Source organism: Staurois parvus, unplaced genomic scaffold (assembly GCF_062004578.1).
Source record: "Staurois parvus isolate SC_StPar_1 unplaced genomic scaffold, SC_StPar_1.0 ptg000763l, whole genome shotgun sequence".
Lineage (NCBI taxonomy): Eukaryota > Metazoa > Chordata > Amphibia > Anura > Ranidae > Staurois > Staurois parvus.
In genome coordinates this window covers 557,612-578,971 of record NW_028318559.1, presented here as the reverse complement: position 1 = coordinate 578,971, position 21,360 = coordinate 557,612, and the positions used below count along the sequence as shown (strand labels likewise).

At 39.9% G+C, this 21,360-nt stretch overlaps 1 protein-coding gene across 2 annotated transcripts in view; it reads right to left on the bottom strand.

Moving 5' to 3' along the window:
• Positions 1 to 737: 737 nt before the first annotated feature.
• Positions 738 to 21,360, bottom strand: part of SPDL1 (spindle apparatus coiled-coil protein 1) — a 143,519-nt gene continuing 122,896 nt past the window's right edge. For both annotated transcript variants that reach the window (XM_089654396.1, XM_089654397.1), the window contains exons 9-12: positions 19,476 to 19,576; positions 17,344 to 17,531; positions 14,593 to 14,929; positions 738 to 1,835 (exon numbers count right to left, since the gene is read on the bottom strand). In XM_089654396.1, coding sequence (XP_089510522.1) covers positions 1,682 to 1,835; positions 14,593 to 14,929; positions 17,344 to 17,531; positions 19,476 to 19,576 — 780 coding nt within the window. In that variant the 3' untranslated portion in view covers positions 738 to 1,681. The remainder of the gene's footprint in view (positions 1,836 to 14,592; positions 14,930 to 17,343; positions 17,532 to 19,475; positions 19,577 to 21,360) is intronic.

Sequence of the window (21,360 nt, the reverse complement as noted above, 5' to 3'; positions counted from 1 at the left end):
AGCCATCTAAAATGGTGATAACTGCAAATTGAAACTATTACAATACTGTTATGTTCTAAGGGTTTGGTCCTTTTATAAAAATGTGAAGATCCAAAAAGTTAATTTCTTCATAAAATATCTAAATTTCTGTTTTGGAACCCTTCCAAATAAACATGATGTTTATTTAACTGTGCAAAACAAGGTCTGCATCCAGAATAAAGATATATTCTTAACGTGAATCTCATGGTTGTATTAACTTGCAGCAATGGGGGAACCATCCACAGAGGATTTATACAGAGATTGGTAGTGAGAATACAGTGATGTCACTATCCACACGTAAAAGTGTCGCCATGCTTCTGAGTTGCCCATGGAGACTGTATGCTTTACCTTCACTGCAAAAGCCACCTGTCTATGCTGGGATTAGCGATGGATCCTTACAAACAATGACAACAATCCTGGTTTCCAATGTGATTATCTGGATTTTAAGTTGCTAAGTTTAAAGATTTTAAAGATCTCAATGGCAGTTTTTATGAGAAGAAAAGGTTTTGGATTTTAACCCTTCATTCACTATATTTCTTCCACCATCCAAACTGAATGCAGGATTTAGTAATCTTATTGTAATTTGTTATTGGTTTCTAAGCAACACTTTCACCACTAGCTGCTGAAGAGTGGCTTTAGTCTTTCTAGTAGACACTGCAAAGTTTACACAGAATGCTGTTAAATAACACGTTAAGCCAAAATAATAAAACAGAAGCACATTCTCTAAACTGTATTTTATTTATCTACTATCTAAATTGTATTTTGTTAATCCATAAACATAACTTTTTTTTCAAAGCCAAACTAAATCTTTACAACATATACTTAAATTATATTTAAATACATGAAATTACAGAGTACTAGAAGTTACAATAAAGTAATGTACAGAAAATAAGGAAAAAATTATTTAGCTAAAGTTCACAAACAAATATTTATACACATTGACATAAAAACATTCAAAGGAAAAGAGAACATATTTTTGACTAGAGAACAGATCATTTTTTTTTGTATTTAAAATGAACAAATGTGACATTTAGGATGTATGTCAAGTTGTCAAGTGTGGTAGAAATTTTCACAAGCTTTAAAATTAATTCACATAGCTTGAAAAGAGAACTAGCAAGAATGCACAGAGGGGTTATTTACTAAAACTGAAGAATGCAAAAAATGGTGCAGCTCTGCATGGTAGCCAATCAGTTTCTAACTTTAGTTTAATTAATTAAGCTTTGAAAAAAAGAAACCAATCAGCTTTCAAGTTTTATTATGCAGAGCTGCAGCAGATTTTACACTCTCCAGTTTTAGTAAAACAACCCCAGAGTGTCAATTTGCAGACTTTGCGTTCATATAGGATCTATCTAGTTTTGTATACTGTTTATAAAACAAAAACACTGCATGGCTGTGGTCCATACAAATTGCCGTCTGATAAAGAGGGGAGAAACTTTTTTTTTTTTTTACTTTAAAATTACAATATTCTTTCATGGAATTATGAAACAGCTAGTTAGTTGTCTGCTGAAAAAATATCCTGCTTTACCTACCTAATAAAAATATTTAGTTAGCATTTCATTTTAAAATGACTCAAATCTGGGTGGTTCTTTTCCTATAGAAACAATTGGTAATTCATGTTTAGGAACACAAACATTATACAAAAAAACGTACACACAATAATATGTTATTGCTGCTGACACTGCTGCTGTGAAATTGTACCAGGCTTTGAAGGCACATGTAGAATAGGTTGAGCTGTATGTCTGGATTTTCTCTCACATTTTCTGAAGTCTTGCTCCTCAGCCTTTGTTGTTTCAAAACTTGATTCTTCAGAAGCTGACCTACAGGTAAACAGTCATGCTAATTTCAAAGTGGTTGTCGAAAAAGTGTGAATTTTAGGATAGCATAAAATGATTACTATTGTTTAAGCTTTTTTTTTTTTTTTTTTAAAAAAAAGGTTAAAACCCCATTTTTTGTTACAGTGGGGAAGTTTTGTATTTATAAAACCGTCATGCAAATGTCAAAGTGGTTGTCAAACAAAATGTAAAATTGTAGAATATCTTTTTTTTATTTTTTAAGAGATCTTTTCTAAAAGGTTACAAATCTTTTTTTTTTTTTAGCTATAGTGGGGGAGGGTTTTGTATTAACAAATTGAAATGCCATCTGTGTCCATAGAATTTTCTGTCATATTTCAAATGCTTTGTCCCTATACAGATTCTCTTCTCTTTCGCTTCTGCCATCCATTACCTGGACAAAAGGTGATAGTAAAATAGTCTTCATAGGGAGATATAAGACTGTAAAGCTGAAAGAGCTTTTAAATCCTCCTTGCTGTAGTAGAAAATTAGTTTTTATTGCTGTCCATGTCCCCATTGGGAGATTTTCCTTCACTTACGGTTCTGGTCAAATTGAAAAGAAGTGAGGAGCAATCTCAGTGTTTTGGATACAGACAGCAATAAGCAGCTGACATAATTCAGCACTCATCCAAAATGGAAAAAAATATTTTGGGAGGAGTTGGGCTTTAAGAATTACGTGCAGGATATCGTGATCAGTGATTTACATTTTCATTATCTACAGGCCGAAGGCACATTAGCAGTGTAGTGTGTAAGTCACAGGTTGGTCTTAAAGTAAATATGTCTTTCTAGAAATACAGAGACTGATATTGCCAATCCTTCTAAAAATGCTAGTTTCCTGCTGATTGTTTGGCTACAAAAATCTTGCTAATTGACCTATAACATTTAAGAAGGTCTTAGAAGTCATAAACTAAGTGTATGTAGGAGTTAAAATCTTACAAAAAAATATATACAAGTACCGGCCACTTTATTAGCTACACCTGTTCAATTGCTTGGTAACACAAATTGCTAAATCGGCCAATCATATGACAGCAACTCAATGCATTTACGTGTCTAGACGTGGTGAAGACAACTTGCTGAAGGTTAAACTGAGCATCAGAATGGGGAAGAAAGGGGATTTAGGTGACTTTGAACGTGACATGGTTGTTGGTGCTAGCCGGACTGGTCGGAGTATTACTGCTGATCTACTGGGATTTTCATGCACAACCATCTCTAAGGTTTAAAGAGAATGGTCCAAAAAAGAAAATATCCAGTGAGCGGCAGTTGTGTGGACGAAATTCCTTGTTAATATCAGAGGTCATAGGAGAATGGACAGACTGGTTCGAGAGGATAGAAAGGCAACAGTAACTCATGTCAATATGGACCAAAATCTCTCAGGAATGTTTCCAACACCTTGTAAAATCTATGCCATGAAGAATTAAGGCAGTTCTGAAGGCAAAAAGGGGTCCAACCCCGTACTAGCAAGGTGTACCTAATAAAGTGGCCTGTATGTTTATATTTCTAACAAAATTCCTGCACACTTGTTTTGGTGTGCAACTAAAGTAATAAGGCAAGGAATAATAGCCAGGTAACTTAAACCTTCCAAAAGAATGAGTAACAGCAGCTTCCCTGTTTCTTGTATGATACTATTTTTTTTTTTTTTTAAAGCAACACAAAAGGGGTTGCCCTAAGATCACATTACCCATTGACCTGCTTTACCATTTCATAAGAAAAAACAAAGTAATGTAACTTGCACTAATAGCTGCTTCATGTAATACAGACCTTTTTATACATTATAATACTTCACAACATAGTAAAGTATTTTTTTTTTTTAACTCTAGTCTCCTCAGGCTATTGCTACTTTTCAGGTATCTTAATCATTAATAATGTGGTCCAATTATTCATATAAATGTTTATAAAGCAAGAAACTGAGACTTCATTAGTCTTGACAGTAACAGATTAACAACATTCTGGGGAATTTTAAATTTGTTCCTGTCAAAGTGGTAGTGAACTAGATATGCGTTTGCCCTAAAGAGGGCCAGGGCACAGAATCTAAGATGACTGTTCACCAGAGATGTCCTGAAAAGGGTGATGTGCTCTGCTGCAAACGACTTCAAGCTGTAGCCCTGATCTACAACCTGTGCTGGCATCAACTGATAGCAAGATCCATAGATTAAGACTGTAGTGAAACAAGCAAAAAAAAAATAAAAAATTAGGAGAGGTGGAAAATGAGGTTCATCGAAAAACTGGTAGCAGTCATTAACGAATATCACAAAAAAAAAAAAGAAGAGGTCACCATAACAGGAGTCTGGTAAAAGAATCTCACTGAAGTCTTCGCCCATGCAATTCTCAGCTGCATTGAAGCAGTTTAAATAGCTTTCCTGGACATGTCAGAAAAGGTAATGCTCAGTTGCATTTCTGAATATGAGCCAGCAGAGAGAGTGGAGAGAATGCCTAAACACATGAACAAAGAAAGCTTTGGTTCAAGTTTCCAGGAACAGTGACATCCCTTCCTTGAACAGTGGAAAATGAAGAGGAAGAAAGCATGGGACCAAGGTGAAAAACAGAATGATTTTTCAGAGACGCAGGACAAGGCTCAAGCGCAAGTGAAAGAAAAAAAAACAAAAAAAAAAAAAAAGACCTTACATCTCCTATATTGTAAGCTCCAAGGAGCAGGGCCCTCCTATCCCTCTTGTATTGAACTGTATTGTTTCACATTATATTGTAAAGCACTGAGCAAATTGTTGGCGCTATATAAATCCTGTATAATAATAATAATTAAGGCTGCATTCACAACTGAGCGTTGTGTTTTTGAGAGTTTTTTGGGCATTTTGTTGCACGTTTTTGTACAGCATTTTTGAGCTTTGGCGGTTTTTTAATGGCCAAAAATATAATCTGTTTCACCATCTGTTGCTAGGTTTTATAGCTTTTTTAGCTTTTCCATCAGATTTTAATTTTTTATTTATTCTTTTTTATTTTTTGTTAGGGTAAGGGATTCGCGTTAAGGTTAGGTTAAGGTGTCAGGGTTAGGATTAGGGGTTGGGGTTAGAAGCAAATATTTTATTAGTGACTTATTTTTTTTGTTAGGGTTGGGGTGTTTATTATTATTAAGGAGTTTATTTTTCTTTTCTTTTTTTTTCTTTAGGGTTGAGGGTTAAGGTTAGGGATAATTATTTATTATTACCACCTATTATTTATTTATTATTTATTTTTTATTGTTTTTATTTGTGTACAGCCGTGTCCAAAAGTTTTGAGAATGACACAAATATCAATTATTGCAAAGTCTACAAACTCAGTTTTTACAATGGCAATTTGCATATACTGCAGAATGTTATGAATGGTGATCAGATAAATTGCAATTAATTGCAAAGTCCCTCTTTGCCATGAAAATTAACTTATTCCCAAAAACATTTCCACTGCATTTCAGCCCTGCCACAAAAGGATCAGCTGATATCATGTCTGCGATTCTCTTGTTAACACAGGTGTCAGTGTTGACGAGGACAAGGCTGGAGATCACTCTGTTAGGCTGATTGAGTTAGAATAACAGACTGGAAGCTTTAAAAAGGAGGATGGTGCTTGAAATCATTGTTCTTTTATCCATGGTTACCTGCAAGGAAATATGTGCAGTCATCATTGCTTTGCACAAAAAGGGATTTACAGGCAAGGATAATGATGCTACTAAGATTGCAACTAAATCAACCATTTATTGCATCATCGAGAACTTCAAGAAGAGAGGTTCAATTGTTGTGAAGGCGGCTTCAGGATGTCCAAGAAAATCCAGAAAGCGCCAGGAATGTCCTCTGAAGTTGATTCAGCTGTAGGATTGAGGCACCACCAGTGCAGAGTTTGTTCTGGAATGGCAGCAGGCAGGTGTGAGTGCATCACGCACAGTGAGGCGAAGACTTTTAGAGGATGGTCTGATGTTAAGAAAGGCAGCAAAGAAGCCACTTCTCTCCAGGAAAAACATCAGGGGACAAACTGATATTCTGCAAAATATACAGGGATTGGACTGCTGAGGACTGGGGTAAAGTCATTTTCTCTGATGAATCCCCTTTCTGAAAGTTTGGGGCATCCGGAAAAAACCTTGTCTGGAGAAGAAAAGTTGAGCACTACCATCAATCCTGTGTCGTGCCAACAGTAAAGCATCCTGAGATCATCCATGTGTGGGGCTGCTTCTCAGCCAAAGGAGTGGACTCACAATTTTGCCTAAGAACACAGCCATGAATGAAAAATGGTACAAAGACATCCTCCGAAAGCAACTTCACCCAACCATTCAAAAACAGCTTGGTGACGAACAAAGCCTCTTCCAGCATGATGGAGCACCTTGGCATAAGTGATAACTAAGTGGCTTGGGGAACAAAACATTGAAATTTTGGGTCCGTGGCCAGGAAACTCCCCAGACCTTAGTCCCATTGAGACCTTGTGGTCAATCCTCAAAAGGCGGGTGAACAAAAACCCCCCACAAATTCTGACAAACTGCAAGCATCGATTATGCAAGAATGGGCTGCCATCAGTCAGGATGTGGCCCAGAAGTTGACTGACAGCTAGCCAGGGTGAATTGCAGAGGTCTTTAAAAAGAAGGGTCAACACTGCAAATATTGACTCTTTACACATAAACGTAATGTAATTGTCAATAAAAGCCTTTGACACTTATGTAATGCTTGTAATTATACTTCAGTATACCATAGTAACATCTGACAAAGATCTAAAAATACTGAAGCACCAGACTTTGTGAAAATTAATATTTGTGTCATTCTCAAAACTTTTGACCACGGCTGTATTTATTTTAACATTTATTCATTAATATTATTATTCATTTTTTTATATTTTTTTATTTGAACAAAAAAAAGGTGCAACAAAACGCCCAAAAATGCACAAATCATGTGTTTCCATTCATTTCTTTGGAATGAAAAACTCTCCAAAAATACGCTCCAATTTGAGTGACAAAAAAAAGCTCCAAAACTTGTTTGAACTTCAGGCTTCAAGCGACTGAATGGAGATGTGAACCATCTCCATTGAGAATAATTGATTTGTGCTCAAGCAGTTTGGAACTTCGAGTTACAAATCGCTCAGGTGTGAATGGGGCCTAAAGAGTAACTTCTCATTTGATGGATGTCAGACAGAAAGAAACATTGAAGAGCGACAACATGAAAAACAAATGAATAGGAGCACCACAGAAAAATGTCTAGAGTCCAAAGTAACATTTTTAAAAAAGGTATCCAAAAAAACCCCAACCTGATGTGTTTTGGGAACCAAGGTTTTTTTTTTTTAAAACAATAAAATATAACTGTAAAAGCAAAAACGGACATAAATATACCTTCGCTAATCAAGGTTAGCTGTAGATGGAGGGAAAAGTAATAAATGACTAAGGAAATCTTGTGACTTAAAGAATATAAAAAATTAGGGTATTCAGTAGTTATTTTAAGTATAAGAAATGGTGAGTGATTTCTTGGTGACGCAAAGCCTACAAACAGAACATTCTGTAAAAAGAAAACAAAATGCATTTGTGTAATCATTTCACGTGAATAAATAGACTAATTGGCAGAGAGGAAATGAGAGAGAATTATTTTCTAAATGAAACCATATTCATGTGCGAAAATTTAAAAGGCAAAGGACAAATACACAAATATTGCAAATTATAGTTTCCATACATAGAAATCTGGAGGGCTAACATTTGACTCTTGCTCTTCATACTAGATGCCAGAGCTTCACACCATTCAAACAAAGTCTTCGATGTGCAATGATATGCACTTCAAGAAGAAGGTTCATGTGCCTGAAGCACGGTGAATATGACAACATCTGACAGACCACATGCTCTTATAACTAGGGTTTTAATAGCCATGTTGTTGGAGCAAGAGATTAAGAAGCAGGGTGGAAAGCTCATGAATGAGACAGCCAAATAAGATTGGGCCACAAAACATCTGCAACAAGAGTACAGTACTTCTTGGCCAGTTGGAAGCCAGTAAAAGAGTGGAAAACTCCGACTTGATCCTCCGTAGAAGACCCGCTAAAAGCTTGACCAGTGTGAGCTCAAACCAATGTCTGAGCCAGAAAATTCTTGAAAACATCACAACCAGATAGGTGATCACCTGTCTTCCACCCAGAGAGGCATGATTTGACTGCCTAAATCAGGCATATAGGAATATTGATAAAGGTGCAGGGAAGAACTTTAGGCCACAAGGTCCTAACACATGACATCACCCCACTTCTTTGAGCCTGGGACATTCCGATGCAGGACACAGAACACAGAAATAGGAATAACAGGTGCCTTCTTAAGGCGATATACAGGGAGGTCCAACCGGTCAAGATGTTTCTACTCTCTAGAAAGTATAGGGCATTAAAGGAAAAGCTTATGTTTCTAGCCACTATACTTAGCATATTATCCAACCTTCAAGAGATGGCAGTTGTAGACATACATTAGTGTACTGTGTCCTAATGAAAAATGTGTTCTATTGGCAATTCTGCTTTGCCATGCAAAGAAAAGTTCACACGTACAACGAGTGCAACTGCTTGGATTCCCGGGAGTAAAGGTGATACAAGAATCTGTAAATCAGATTTAGCAGAGGAAAGAGGGGCTATCACCTTACCTTGGACAGAAAATGTTTCAGTATGGTGGTAACTGACCAATCAAAGATACTAGGGAAAGCCAAACCTGAAGGATCTAGCAAAGTATCTGAAGCAGGACATGCAGTGGTTTGCACAGTCTGGAAATCCAACGTACTTCTCATTGCTTTGGATTTCTTCTAAAGAGTACCTGAAATCGCAATTTTAAATTTCGATTCGGTATTATTGTATAAAGTGATAACATGCCACTGCTAATGCCATTTGCCCTGAAGAGAGTGCTATTTTGTTCTTTGTTTGGACTATAAACCACAGTCCACTTTAGGTTGTCTTCCCCAGGAAGAAGAAAATACATGGCTACAAGAATGTTTAGAGAATGACAATCGCACATATATACACTGAGCTGAATGGACCCGTGTCTTTTTATAACCTTATAAAACTATGTAGCTTTAACACAAATAGCACATATTAGCTTTGGCATGTGCGAAACACATTTCAGAATATTAAAAACAATGCTGAAGAAGAGTTTTAGCAGGCAGCATGACAGTAAGTAGTATGCTCAGAAGAGATTTACAGTGCATATGACAGCAGGCAGTATGTGCTGAAGAACCGTGTACAGGGTATGAACTGTGAAGTATCTGTAGGATAGTGGTACTGGAAGGTGAGTGCACAAAAGAAGTGCAGGGGTTCTGACAGAGGGCAGTATGTGTAGAAAATAAAAGCACAGACAGTGTACACAATGGCCTGATCAAGTAGGAAAGATATGGATAAGAGGGGGGTGGATTAAAAAGGCAGGGTAGAATAGGATACATTTTTATTACTTGGTAACAAAGTAAAGGTTTCCTTGATGAAGATCTCAGAGGTTAAATCCCTAATGACAAGGTTCCCAATTTGTATTCTGAGCTAGCTTAGTGCACTGGGCACTAGGCACCTGCAGGTTCTCTGTGTGCGGAGGAGACTGGGGAACTTCTGCTATGCATTGACAGTAGCAGCTTAAATGCTGGGAAGCCCAGGGCATCTGCCATTGCACTTAGAAAAGGGATTGCAGAAGGATGTGTAGTGGTGGAGGTCCCAGACACCTAGGAAAAGAAGTTGAGATCATCAGCAGTCAAGTACAGGTTTGAGGAGGCAGTCTTGTGGTAGAGGTTTGGAGATCTAACCACATGCATTAAGCAGAAACACCCTACATGTGGCTGTGTTTCCAGTTCTAGCAAACTAGTAAAGTTGTTTTGTGGTTACATTTCAACTGATTGCTTTCCCTTGTCTTATTTTAGTAACTCTATCCCCTCATTTTAAAAGAGAACAGACTTAATGGGATTTTTGGTACTTTAGCATTTTACATCTTAATTTAGAATATCTGCTAGTCACTTATTTTTATCCAGCACATAATAAAAAAGATGCACAATAAAAATTCATAACATTTCACACAAGTTCATATTGTTTCCAAGGCATTGCCTTTGTTTTAAATATATCTTCCATAAAGAATACATTTAACATAATGTAATATTCAAGCAGGTACAGATCTTTTAGACAATATTACAAAGAGAAGAGGAGACAGCACAAAGAGCCAATCAGATGTGCTGCATGCACAGACAGAGCATGCTCACAGGAGTAAAGAGCAGTATGAGCAGATGTGTGTTGCTACTTCAATGTCCAATCACAGGCTGAGGGCGAGGAGGTGATTAAAAACTGTTTGTTCACAAACCTAAGCTTTGAAGATTCTAACAAACCTTGCTGTGTTGTGTGGCACGGCTGAGCAAATCTCTCAGAACTGGATGGGCAGAAATACAAATCCTTTGACATGTAAAAGAAACATCCATAAATTTATTCCAACTGCAATCCCCAGCCCCTAAGAAAAAAAAAAGGTACAAAAGTGTAGGCATCACAGCTTCCTCTGCACTAGGGCTAAATTCCAAGCCTTTCTGAATGGTAGGGTTCCAGAAATTCCTGTTAGTGTTGATACATGCCTGCCCCCTCAATCAAAATGATGGGCCAAAAGGAATGAGTGGAAAACAGGCTGAGCAGGAAGGCATCAACACCACAAAAAATGTCAGAGGGTTTTAGAACTACTTTGGATAAGACCATAGTGTTAGGGACTTCTACAGATATGTGCTAGCACCTTATTCAGTTTCTTCCATGTTAAATTAGCAGGGGATGCTCCAGGGATGGGGGGAGGACTTAAACGACCTCATGATCAGAGCAAGTCTTGCACAGTATAGGGTGTCCATAATGCATTTTGGAAAACACTGTCCAGTATCCACCAATCACAGTGTGACCCTTGCATCAGGTTTCTTATGTCCTGCTCTAGTAAAGATACAAAGTAAGCTATATTCAAAACACATGAGAGAGTCAAAGGTAACTGCCTGATGCAGATAATATGCAACACTAGAGACTCACTAAAAGGAGGAGGTAACTTGTCTGAAGCTGTAAACTGCCCACCAAGTTAGTGGAATTATGGCTTTATAGAATTCAGTCTAACAGACTGAAGCCAGGGAAAGACAGAAAAAGAAAGTCTACCCTCCAAGCAACCACACTCCACTGCTCCACCCAAAGGCACTATCTTTTCCTTGACCATAGTGGAGGCAGGAGCTTGGAAATCTCTCTACATGGTCCAAGCATATGACACCCTAAAAGAGAAAAACCTAGACTGAAGAATATTGCTTGCTTTTAGTACCTTTGGACATGAATACATTGAAGATTAGAGCAGAACTTTAAAGTGGAACTAAACCCCTCGATTTAATGATTTATCAAAACAGTTATATTTGAGGCATGCCATGAATTAGAACTGTCACAGGTTGCTTGTGCTCTTAACCAAACTGTCAAGGCATTAAACGCCTGGTGTCATAACTGATCACACATGCAGCATTATGGCAAATGCGAATCAAACAGGCTAGGATGTCAGCTTTCTTGGCTTCAAAGCATAAGCACGTTTAGTTCCGTTTCATGAAATGGAAAACTGAGGTTATATATACAGTGAGGAATAGAAGTATTTGAACACCATGTGATTTTGCAAGTTCTCCCACTTAGAAATCATGCAGGGGTCTGAAATTCACATTGTAGGTGCATTCCCACTCTGAGAGACAGAAAAAAAAATAATTCAGGAAATCACATTGTATGATTTTTAAAGAATTTAGACCTGTTACTGTGCCTTTAAAAAGTCCACCTCTACTCCACTCAATCTAACTTAGTAGCACCTGTCTGAGCTTTTTAAAGACACCTGTCCACCCCACAGTCAGTCAGACACCAATTACTACCATGGGCCAGACCAAAGAGCTGTCAAAAGACACCAGAGACAAAATTGTGGACCTCCACAAGGCTGGAAAGGGCTAAGGGGCAATTGCCAAGCAGCTTGGTGAAAATAGATCAACTGTTGGAGCAATTGTTAGAAAATGGAAGAGGCTAAAGACGACTGTCAGTCTCCCTCGGACTGGGGCGCTATGTAAGATCTCACCTCGTGGGGTATCACTGATAAGAAAGGTGAGGAACCAGCCCAGAACTACAAGGGAGGAGCTGGTCAATGACATGAAGAGAGCTGGGACCACAGTTTCAAAGGTCACTGTCGGTAGAACACTACGTCGTCATGGTTTCAAATCATGCATTGCATGGAAGGTTTCCCTGCTCAAGTCATCACATGTCCAGGCCCGTCTGAAGTTTGCCAATGACCATCTGGAGGCATGAGAGGAGGCATGGGAGAAAGTCATGTGGTCAGATGAGACCAAAGTAGAACTTTTTGGTCTAAACTTCACTCGTCCTGTTTGTAGGAAAAAGAAGGATGAGTTGCATCCCAAGAACACCATCCCTACTGTGAAGCATGGGGGTGGTAACATCATGCTTTGGGGGTGTTTTTCTGCGAAGGGGACAGGATGACTGCACTGTATTAAGGAGAGGATGAATGGGGCCATTTATCGTGAGATTTTGAGCAACAACCTCCTTCCCTCAGTCAGAGCATTGAAGATGGGTCGTGGCTGGGTCTTCCAATATGACAACGACCCGAAGCACACAGCCAGGATAACCAAGGAGTGGCTCTGTAAGAAGCATATCAAGGTTCTGGAGTGGCCTAGCCAGTCTCCAGACCTAAATCCAATAGAACATCTTTGGAGGGAGCTGAAACTAAGTGTTGCTCAGTGACAGCCCCGAAACCTTACAGATCTAGAGGAGATCTGTGTGGAGGAGTGGGCCAAAATCCCTGTTGCAGTGTGTGCAAACCTGGTCAAGAACTACAGGAAACGTTTGACCTCTGTAATTGCAAACAAAGGCTTCTGTACCAAATATTAACACTGTTTTTCTCAGGTGTTCAAATACTTATGTTCAGTAGTGCAAGACAAATAAATTCTTTAAAAATCATACAATGTGATTTCCTGAATTTTTTTTTTAAATTCTGTCTCTCAGAGTGGGAATGCGCCTACAATGTGAATTTCAGACCCCTCCATGATTTCTAAGTGGGAGAACTTGCAAAATCGCAGGGTGTTCAAATAGCAGGTCTGTTCCTCACTGTGTGTGTATATATATATATATATATATATATATATATATATATATATATGTAAAATCTGCCTCAAGTCCAATTTTAATGTGAACGATTATATCAGTTTAACCATTTCTGTGCCACCATTCATTGAAAAAGACAGCAGTGGTGGCCTGTTATTTACACTGTGCTGCTTATAAATGGTACTGGATAAAGCACAATCGGGGTTGCTGTGCCCATCATGGCCTTTGCACTGGGCCATCCTTGGATGGCTTGGCTCACAGACACTGTGTACAGAGCCAGTCTGACTGTCTCTGTACCTTGATCGCTGTGACTGATTAGACCAAAAGTGCAGTGTTTACATCTGAGAGCGTGCCCTTTCCTCTTGCAACAGAGGAAGGGGAAGAATCAGGAACTAATGAATGGTTAGGAGTATTGTCCTATATGCCACTCTGATTTAGTTTAACTTTATTACTAGAGCTTGAAGCAGGAGAGAAGAATGTCAGGTTCTAGGAAATAAATTAATCCATATTGGAAAGGAACACGATAAAAGCTAAAAAGGAAATAGAGGCTTTTATTTTTAAAAGTTAAAAAGGGAGCATGGCTGGCATTAGGTGTTATACAACTAGTTTCCAACTTTAAAAAACACTTGCAAGTGAGTAAAGGACACGTGTTGCGAATAGAAAAATTAATAATAAACTGTATTCAATCTGTACTATACATAAAACCAAACTAAAGGCAAACTGCTAAATACACATGTAAATTATTTAAACTATAAATGATTTTGTATTCCTGTGCAGACACTTTTGTGATTAATGCCAGACAATACAGCAGGAGGTGACACCACTTTCCCCCATTACAGTTAAAGAACACAATAGCAACACCTTCCAACCCACAGGCCGCTAACTGGGCGATATCGAAGCAGAAACTCACAGGTAAGCCATCACATATACAGAATCAAATTCTTATGTTAAATGTGAAACATAAATGTCATACCTGTGTCAGAGTAGTACATTACTTCATTATTTTTATAGTTAAATCAAATTAAGAAATACATCTTTAAAGCCCAAATGAAGTCTCACACCTTTTTATCTCGGAAAAGTCCTGTACCTCTGAATGTTACGATCTGTAACTAATTTTGGCTTGGAAAGGTCTTACCATTTCCTCTCTGCAAAAATGCTGCTTCCTACATTTTCACTCCAGTGCTCTATGCTGGTATAGTGGAGTAACAGACACCCCCTCAATCCCAGACTTGTATTGCAAAGGAAGAGAGTGTTGTGCCAGGTCTGTTACTGAATGCTGAAAGCACCTGGTCTAACCCTGGTATCTATTGGGCTGCATAGTCATATTTAAATACTCTGCATAACTGCTGTAACAGAGAAATGAACTATGAAAATTAAGGTTGTCGATACAATGTTTATCTAACTGCATACAGTATTTATTTCTGTGACTTCAGTTGGGTTTTAAATTAATAATACTGAACATCAAGTGCAAAACTAAGAAACATATATAACACAAACCCAATGGTCAAATTAAAATTTTTTTTTTTTTGTAAGTTAATGATTTTAGTTTTTTTTAAAAGGACGAAAAAGTCTTGGACAGCGGAATGCAGGAAACAAACACCATGCAAAGCTTAAGAGAAACAGGAAGAGGCGGAAAATGTAGCTCACAAAGCGAATAAAAAGAGAAGAAGATGTAGGTCTTTCTTGAGTGCAGTGTTCAAGAACCAAAGAACACACTGACCTGGCTTTGGAGATTAACGTGCCGTCTTTTTCACTTACAGCTTGGGTACCTTTACTATCTTCCACTATTCTGACTCTTTTCCGCTGTTGTGGAACACTGGAGGACTTATCTGGACTTGTTGACCCAGAAGATGTGTCTTGGTTAATACACGGTGTCTCTTGAATGGGATTAGTGTCAATCTGCATTGAGAGTTTTGCATTTTCTTTTTCTTGAATTGTGTTAGGCGGTAAATCAGCATTGCTGGTGAGATCACAGTTTAAACTGCCTGTAGGTTCAGGAAGGTCATCAGTTGGAAGCTGTTCTCTTCTTCGTTTCTGTGTCCGCAATTTAATTATTTCTATAGCACAGTGCATAAAAATAATAATAGGTATTAAAAAAAAAGAAAAGAAAAAAAAAACACTTGACAACACCTTTTCCCACTCTAGTTAACCTGCTTACCCTTTTGAAAACTCTCAATTATTCAAGGATCTTTCAGCCCTATTTCTTTCAGTTTTAATTATTGCTAGTTGTCATGGGTAATCTACATACCAAACAGCACATGGCAAATTAAATTTCTCTACTAGCCTGACCTTGTCTGCCTGCTGAACACTACACAGTGATACCATGGCTGAGGCAGAATCATCTCAATAAAAAAACAAAAACAAACAATCGTTTACATTTCTGGAATTATTATGCAGTGTAGTTTTAGGATACGCAATAATATTTAAGGTTTTGTTGTTTTTTAAAATAACATGTTATACTTACATGCTCTGTACAATGGTTTTGCACAGAGCAGCCCCAATCCTTCTCTTCTCAGGTCCCCTGCCACCACTCCTGGCTCCTCTCCCTTGACCAGTGCCCCCAATAGCAAGCCGCTTGCTTGCTTCTGAGCCCCGCTCTATGCGTCCATATGACACAGAGCAGTGGCTTGGCCCTGCCCCCACTCTCTCCTTATCAGCTCACTGGCCTTGATTGTCAGCAGTTGGAGCTAATGGCTCTCACTTCTGTCTCAGCCAATGAGAGAGAGATCTGGGACAGCCAAGGCTCCCGTGCACAGCGCTGGATCGAGAGGGGGTTCAGGTGAATATTAGCGGGGGGCTGTGGGGGGAAAAGCACACAGAAGGTTTTTTTACCTTCATGCGCAGAATGCATGAAGGTAAAACCACTTACAACCACTTGAATATAAAGCTTTAATGCTTTGTCCCCCACTCCCAATTAAGGATTGGTATCTTTGGGGAGCGGGTACCCAAATTTGAGAGGTACCAGCCCCCACTTCCACTGCGATCACCTAGGCGATCAGAAGTAGAAGTTGTCCTCCCTCCCCGTAGGCTTCTGGGACACGTGACAAGTCCTAGAAGACTACGGGGCCATTCACAAAGCGCAGCGCTTCTCGTGCATGCGCAGTGGGCACCCGGCTGTGAAGCCTCAAGCTGTCACAGCTGGGTGCCCACACTAAAGATGCCGGCGCCAGGGAGAGAAGACTGCGGGTGAAACCAGCGATGGTGAGGACACCGCTGGACCGAGGGACAGGTAAGTGGCTGTATTTTAAAAGTCAGCAACCACAGTTCTTTAATAAGTTAAATGTATAAAGACATATAAAGCTAATCATTTTCTTTATTCCATTTCTATTTCCACACCTGATGTTTGTTGTGGATGTGGTTTCTTTTTCCCTTTTTGTAATAACCCAATCCCAAAAAAGCAGGAAGATTTAGATCATATCAGTAGGTTTTAAACTTTATGGCAAGTGCCATGAATCTTGGATAGACACTTACCACAATTTGCTTTGCAGTTTAAAACAACATTTGCCAAAAAAAAGCCTGTTTTTTTTTTAAATGAGATTCATCTGGAGTCTTACGTTTCACTTTAAGAAGAAGCTAGTCATGAGATACAGTGAGCCGCCACTGATGATCTTCTAGAATGCTAGTTCTGCCGATTGCATGCTTGTCAGAAGACTTTTATAATTTTCCAGTGCACTTACCCAGAATGTGTATGAAGCAAGCAAAATCATAGAATCAACATGACAGACTGGAAACCTTGATATTAAAGCAAGAGTAATATTTCTTGCCTAATATTTTACATCATGGGTACATAGATTGACAACTTTAGCACAGTCGAGCAAGATTGGAGCATATGAATCCTAAAGTCAATCCTTAGGATCGATGTCAGGAGCCCTGGCACGGATTAAACTGCCACAATAACAAAATAAAAAAAAAACAAAAACTGCTTCCTCACGTCACTACATACAGGAGAAAAAGTTGGCAACAATAAAAGCTGGCTCTCATTTGCGTATGAAAGCCCCTGGAATCTAAGGTTCCTGGAGTACTCCTAGAGTGCAGAGTCTACATCTTATTTTGGATTCTTTTTAAAGCATCTATGAAGCCCTCAATATTTGGACACCCTGTTATATGAAACACAACAAGCTATGAAGGTTACCAGGTGCGGCCAGCCCTCATCTGGCTTTACAATACAGGGAAATACAATAGAGCAATAGTGGTAGATTAAAACCAGTGACAAGAGGAGCTACTAGTTGCGTATTATTTCCCACTTATTCAGGGCACACTACAGAAAATTGTCATAACTGTCAATCCACAGGTATAGTAAATAAGATTTGCAAACCCTCCTATCACCAATGAAGCTGTATGACTTCTCCTTCCCCTCCCTGTTGAGGAGAGGAGGACCAAATATAGAAAATATATATTGACAAGGCATAGCAAGACACAAACTATTCAACTATACAGCCTGATACAGAGTTAACAGACTAAATTATAGTACCATCAGGTTCGTATTTCATTTTCAGTTCATCCAAGCTGACACGTAGTTTCATGTTTTCACTCTTGGAAAGCTTAAGATGCCTGTCATTTGTAAATAGCTTCCGTTCAAGTTCTAACACACGTTGGCTTTCTGCTAATGCTTTCATTCTTTGCAGGGATAATTCATCCTTCAACTTCTCCATCTCTTTACTGCAAGAAAAAAAAAAAAATTATTTTAACATAAACTAATTTACTGTCAAGTTACATTTTGGTCATGTTCATGCAGGATATAAACATGCATTCGTATGGCTATTTTGACAATGAGTACACCAATTTAGAGTACCGTATTTTTCACTCCATAAGACGCACCTGACCATAAGACTCGCCTAGGTTTTAGAGGAGAAAAACAAGAAAAAAAAATATTCTGAACCAATGGACTGCAGACATAGTACAGGAAGTGAACAGACACTGCTGACACAGTACAGGAGATGGACCAGACACTGCGGACACAGTACAGGAGATGGACCAGACACTGCGGACACAGTACAGGAGATGGACCAGACACTGCGGACACAGTACAGGAGATGGACCAGACACTGCGGACACAGTACAGGAGATGGACCAGACACTGCGGACACAGTACAGGAGATGGACCAGACACTGCGGACACAGTACAGGAGATGGACCAGACACTGCGGACACAGTACAGGAGATGGACCAGACACTGCGGACACAGTACAGGAGATGGACCAGACACTGCGGACACAGTACAGGAGATGGACCAGACACTGCGGACACAGTACAGGAGATGGACCAGACACTGCGGACACAGTACAGGAGATGGACCAGACACTGCGGACACAGTACAGGAGATGGACCAGACACTGCGGACACAGTACAGGGGATGGACCAGACACTGCGGACACAGTACAGGAGATGGACCAGACACTGCGGACACAGTACAGGAGATGGACCAGACACTGCGGACACAGTACAGGAGATGGACCAGACACTGCGGACACAGTACAGGAGATGGACCAGACACTGCGGACACAGTACAGGAGATGGACCAGACACTGCGGACACAGTACAGGAGATGGACCAGACACTGCGGACACAGTACAGGAGATGGACCAGACACTGCGGACACAGTACAGGAGATGGACCATACACTGCGGACACAGTACCGGAGATGGACCAGACACTGCGGACACAGTACCGGAGATGGACCAGACACTGCGGACACAGTACCGGAGATGGACCAGACACTGCGGACACAGTACCGGAGATGGACCAGAGACTGCGGACACAGTACAGGAGATGGACCAGAGACTGCGGACACAGTACAGGGGACACTGCGCATGCGCGAGAAGCGCTGCGGTTTGTGAATGGCCCGACGTGTTTTGGGACCTGTCATGTGTCCCAGAAGACACCGCACTATTCACAAAGCGCAGTGGGCACCTGGCTGTCACAGATGCCGGGGCTGGAAGAAGCCAGCACAGGAAGACTACAGCGTTGGACCTAGGAACAGGTGAGTTCCTGCCGCAGATAACAGCTGAGCGGCCGGCCCGGTATTGACATGGTGGCGGCGAAAATACCGGACCGGCCGCTTTACAGTCGCTCCATAAGACGCACTGACATTTTCCCCCCTTTTTTGTGGGGAAAAAAGTGCGTCTTATGGAGCAAAAAATACGGTATGTGCCCATTTATAAGAGAGATAATATTACCATCTGCTTTTAGCTGAATCCAGCAGTGTTTACTCCACACCATACCTGCATTTTACGTACCATTCATAAAATGCACACCAAGCTGTAGAAACGGATGCGTCCCTCAGAGTGTTGTTGGCATAAAGCTGCAACCAATATTCATGATTAGGCTTGTCAGTTTGATAGGTTATGCCACTGGGCTCTTCCTCCCCCAGCAAATGCTTTCCCTATTAATTTAAGGGCACATTTGTACAGCACAGCGTTATGCTTTATAAATGTGCCATTGTGTGTTTTTTCTTCTTTTTAAGGTCATATCATTGTCTTATGAACATACAACTTTTATCTCAAATGTCTTAGACATACTGCAGAATAAGCTACATTTATTTTTTTGCAAGTTGTTTTCCAAGTAGGAGTTCAAAGAATGCATACACTTTAAAAGACTACAGACCTGGACTGCTCCAGTTTCATTTTCAGTAAATCCACATAATAGACGTCATCACTCTGGAGGACAACATGCGTATTAATGTTTGCTGTATTTTCACAATTTTGCTGCGAAAGAAAGAAAATATTAGAAACACATTTAGTATGTGAAATAGTTTTAAACACAAGAGTTCCAAAAACAAGTTTTTGCAGCATACGAATGATTGCAATGTAGCTGGATGATAATCTAATATACAGTATTTAGTATGAATAATTGCAAATAGGCACACTGGAAAATTTCAGCCAATTTTGTATTGTACAGTGCTGATTCAAGGGAAAAAACCATCAAAGAACATATAAATACTGCCTACACACACACACAAACTTTTAAATTTTAAAAACACAAGTAGTAACAACAGTTGCACATTGTCAGAAAATGCAGTGCATTGAAGGACACAGTTTAGAAAGGATCTTGACTGTGGGGTTATAGCACCACCTTTAGGAGTAGAACACTAGACAGGAAAAAAAAACAAAACAAAAAAACACAAAAACACAGCACTGCCTATGGGCAGCCCTTACCAGTGGCCAAACCCTGCAATACAAGCAGGTCAATTAGTCACAAAGCAGTACATAAACAATATCAGAGGGATGGGAGTTATATCCTTCAATGAACTCAGAGAAAAAGGATGTTATATTGAGTAGAGATAAAAGAAAATCTAATTTTCTTTAAGTTCACAGCTTAATAAAAATCTTCATCACAAAGATGTCACAAAGCAGTAACAAATGAGGGATGGGAGACCAGAGGCCAAACATGCAATCCAAAGAAATCCCCTGGAAGGGAACCAGAACCCCAAACTGCCGCCTGCAAAACCTTGCAGCTAAAAAAGACACAACAAACGACAGCCAACCCAAAGCTTGAAGCTTGGAAAAGGTATGGACAGACAACCAGGAAGCAAATGCGCAACCCCAGATATGCTGCCTAATGCTGAAAAGTCTGAGGCGCACTAATCTCCCAAGTGGAGTGTGCTGTGACAGGAAGCCTGACCACTAACGGCATAGGCTTGAACAAGAGTCTGTCAGATCAAATGCAAAATTGTGGTAGAGGAAGCTGCCAAACCAGTATGCGACCCATCAGAAAGCAGAAAGAGGAAGTCCGACTTGTGGAAATAGGCCATAAAAAATAGATACCAGAGCCATCAGATTGGGGAGAGCCTGACAGACTGTCCCGCACGAATATGTCTGTGCAACAATGAACTGACATTTGTCCCATTTGGTCAGTATTTCTTTCTGCAAAACTTGAGCAAGGAACCGCACATACAAAACCGCCTCTAAGGTGGAAACCATGAGACCCAACACCTGGCCTGCATCAAGACCAGAATCAGGCCCAGATACACCAACCGAAAAGTTGGGAATCAGAGAAGACTTCTAGAAATGCAGGATCCAGCAGCATGCCATCTGTGATCACCTGATCATCCTTAAGAGAAGAAAAAAAGATTCCACCCAAAGAACAAGATCATCCAGACAGCCCTCCATGGAAATCCCCTGCAATCCCAGCACCTGGGTACTACCTGTGGGGGAAAATGCCTGACCAAAAACCGCAGTGCCACAAAAGGGCAGTAATCCTCCCCACCTGCAAGGCACAGACCATTCTGAATCCCTCAGCCGGCATATTGAGGGACTGAATTTGACAGCTGTCAAACCCAGCTAATGGCCGACACCGCTAACACTGACTCATGGATTTCTGTACTTTGTAGGAATGGAGAAGAGGGAGGGCAGGGAGGAGTTGGTAACTTGTTTCAAAGGGCACACCTTCTTTGACATAACCCATTTATACCACATCACCATAGTACCATAGTTACATTCCTTCTTATAGAAAGGGGGAAACAGGCATATGCGAAGAATTCCATGGATCC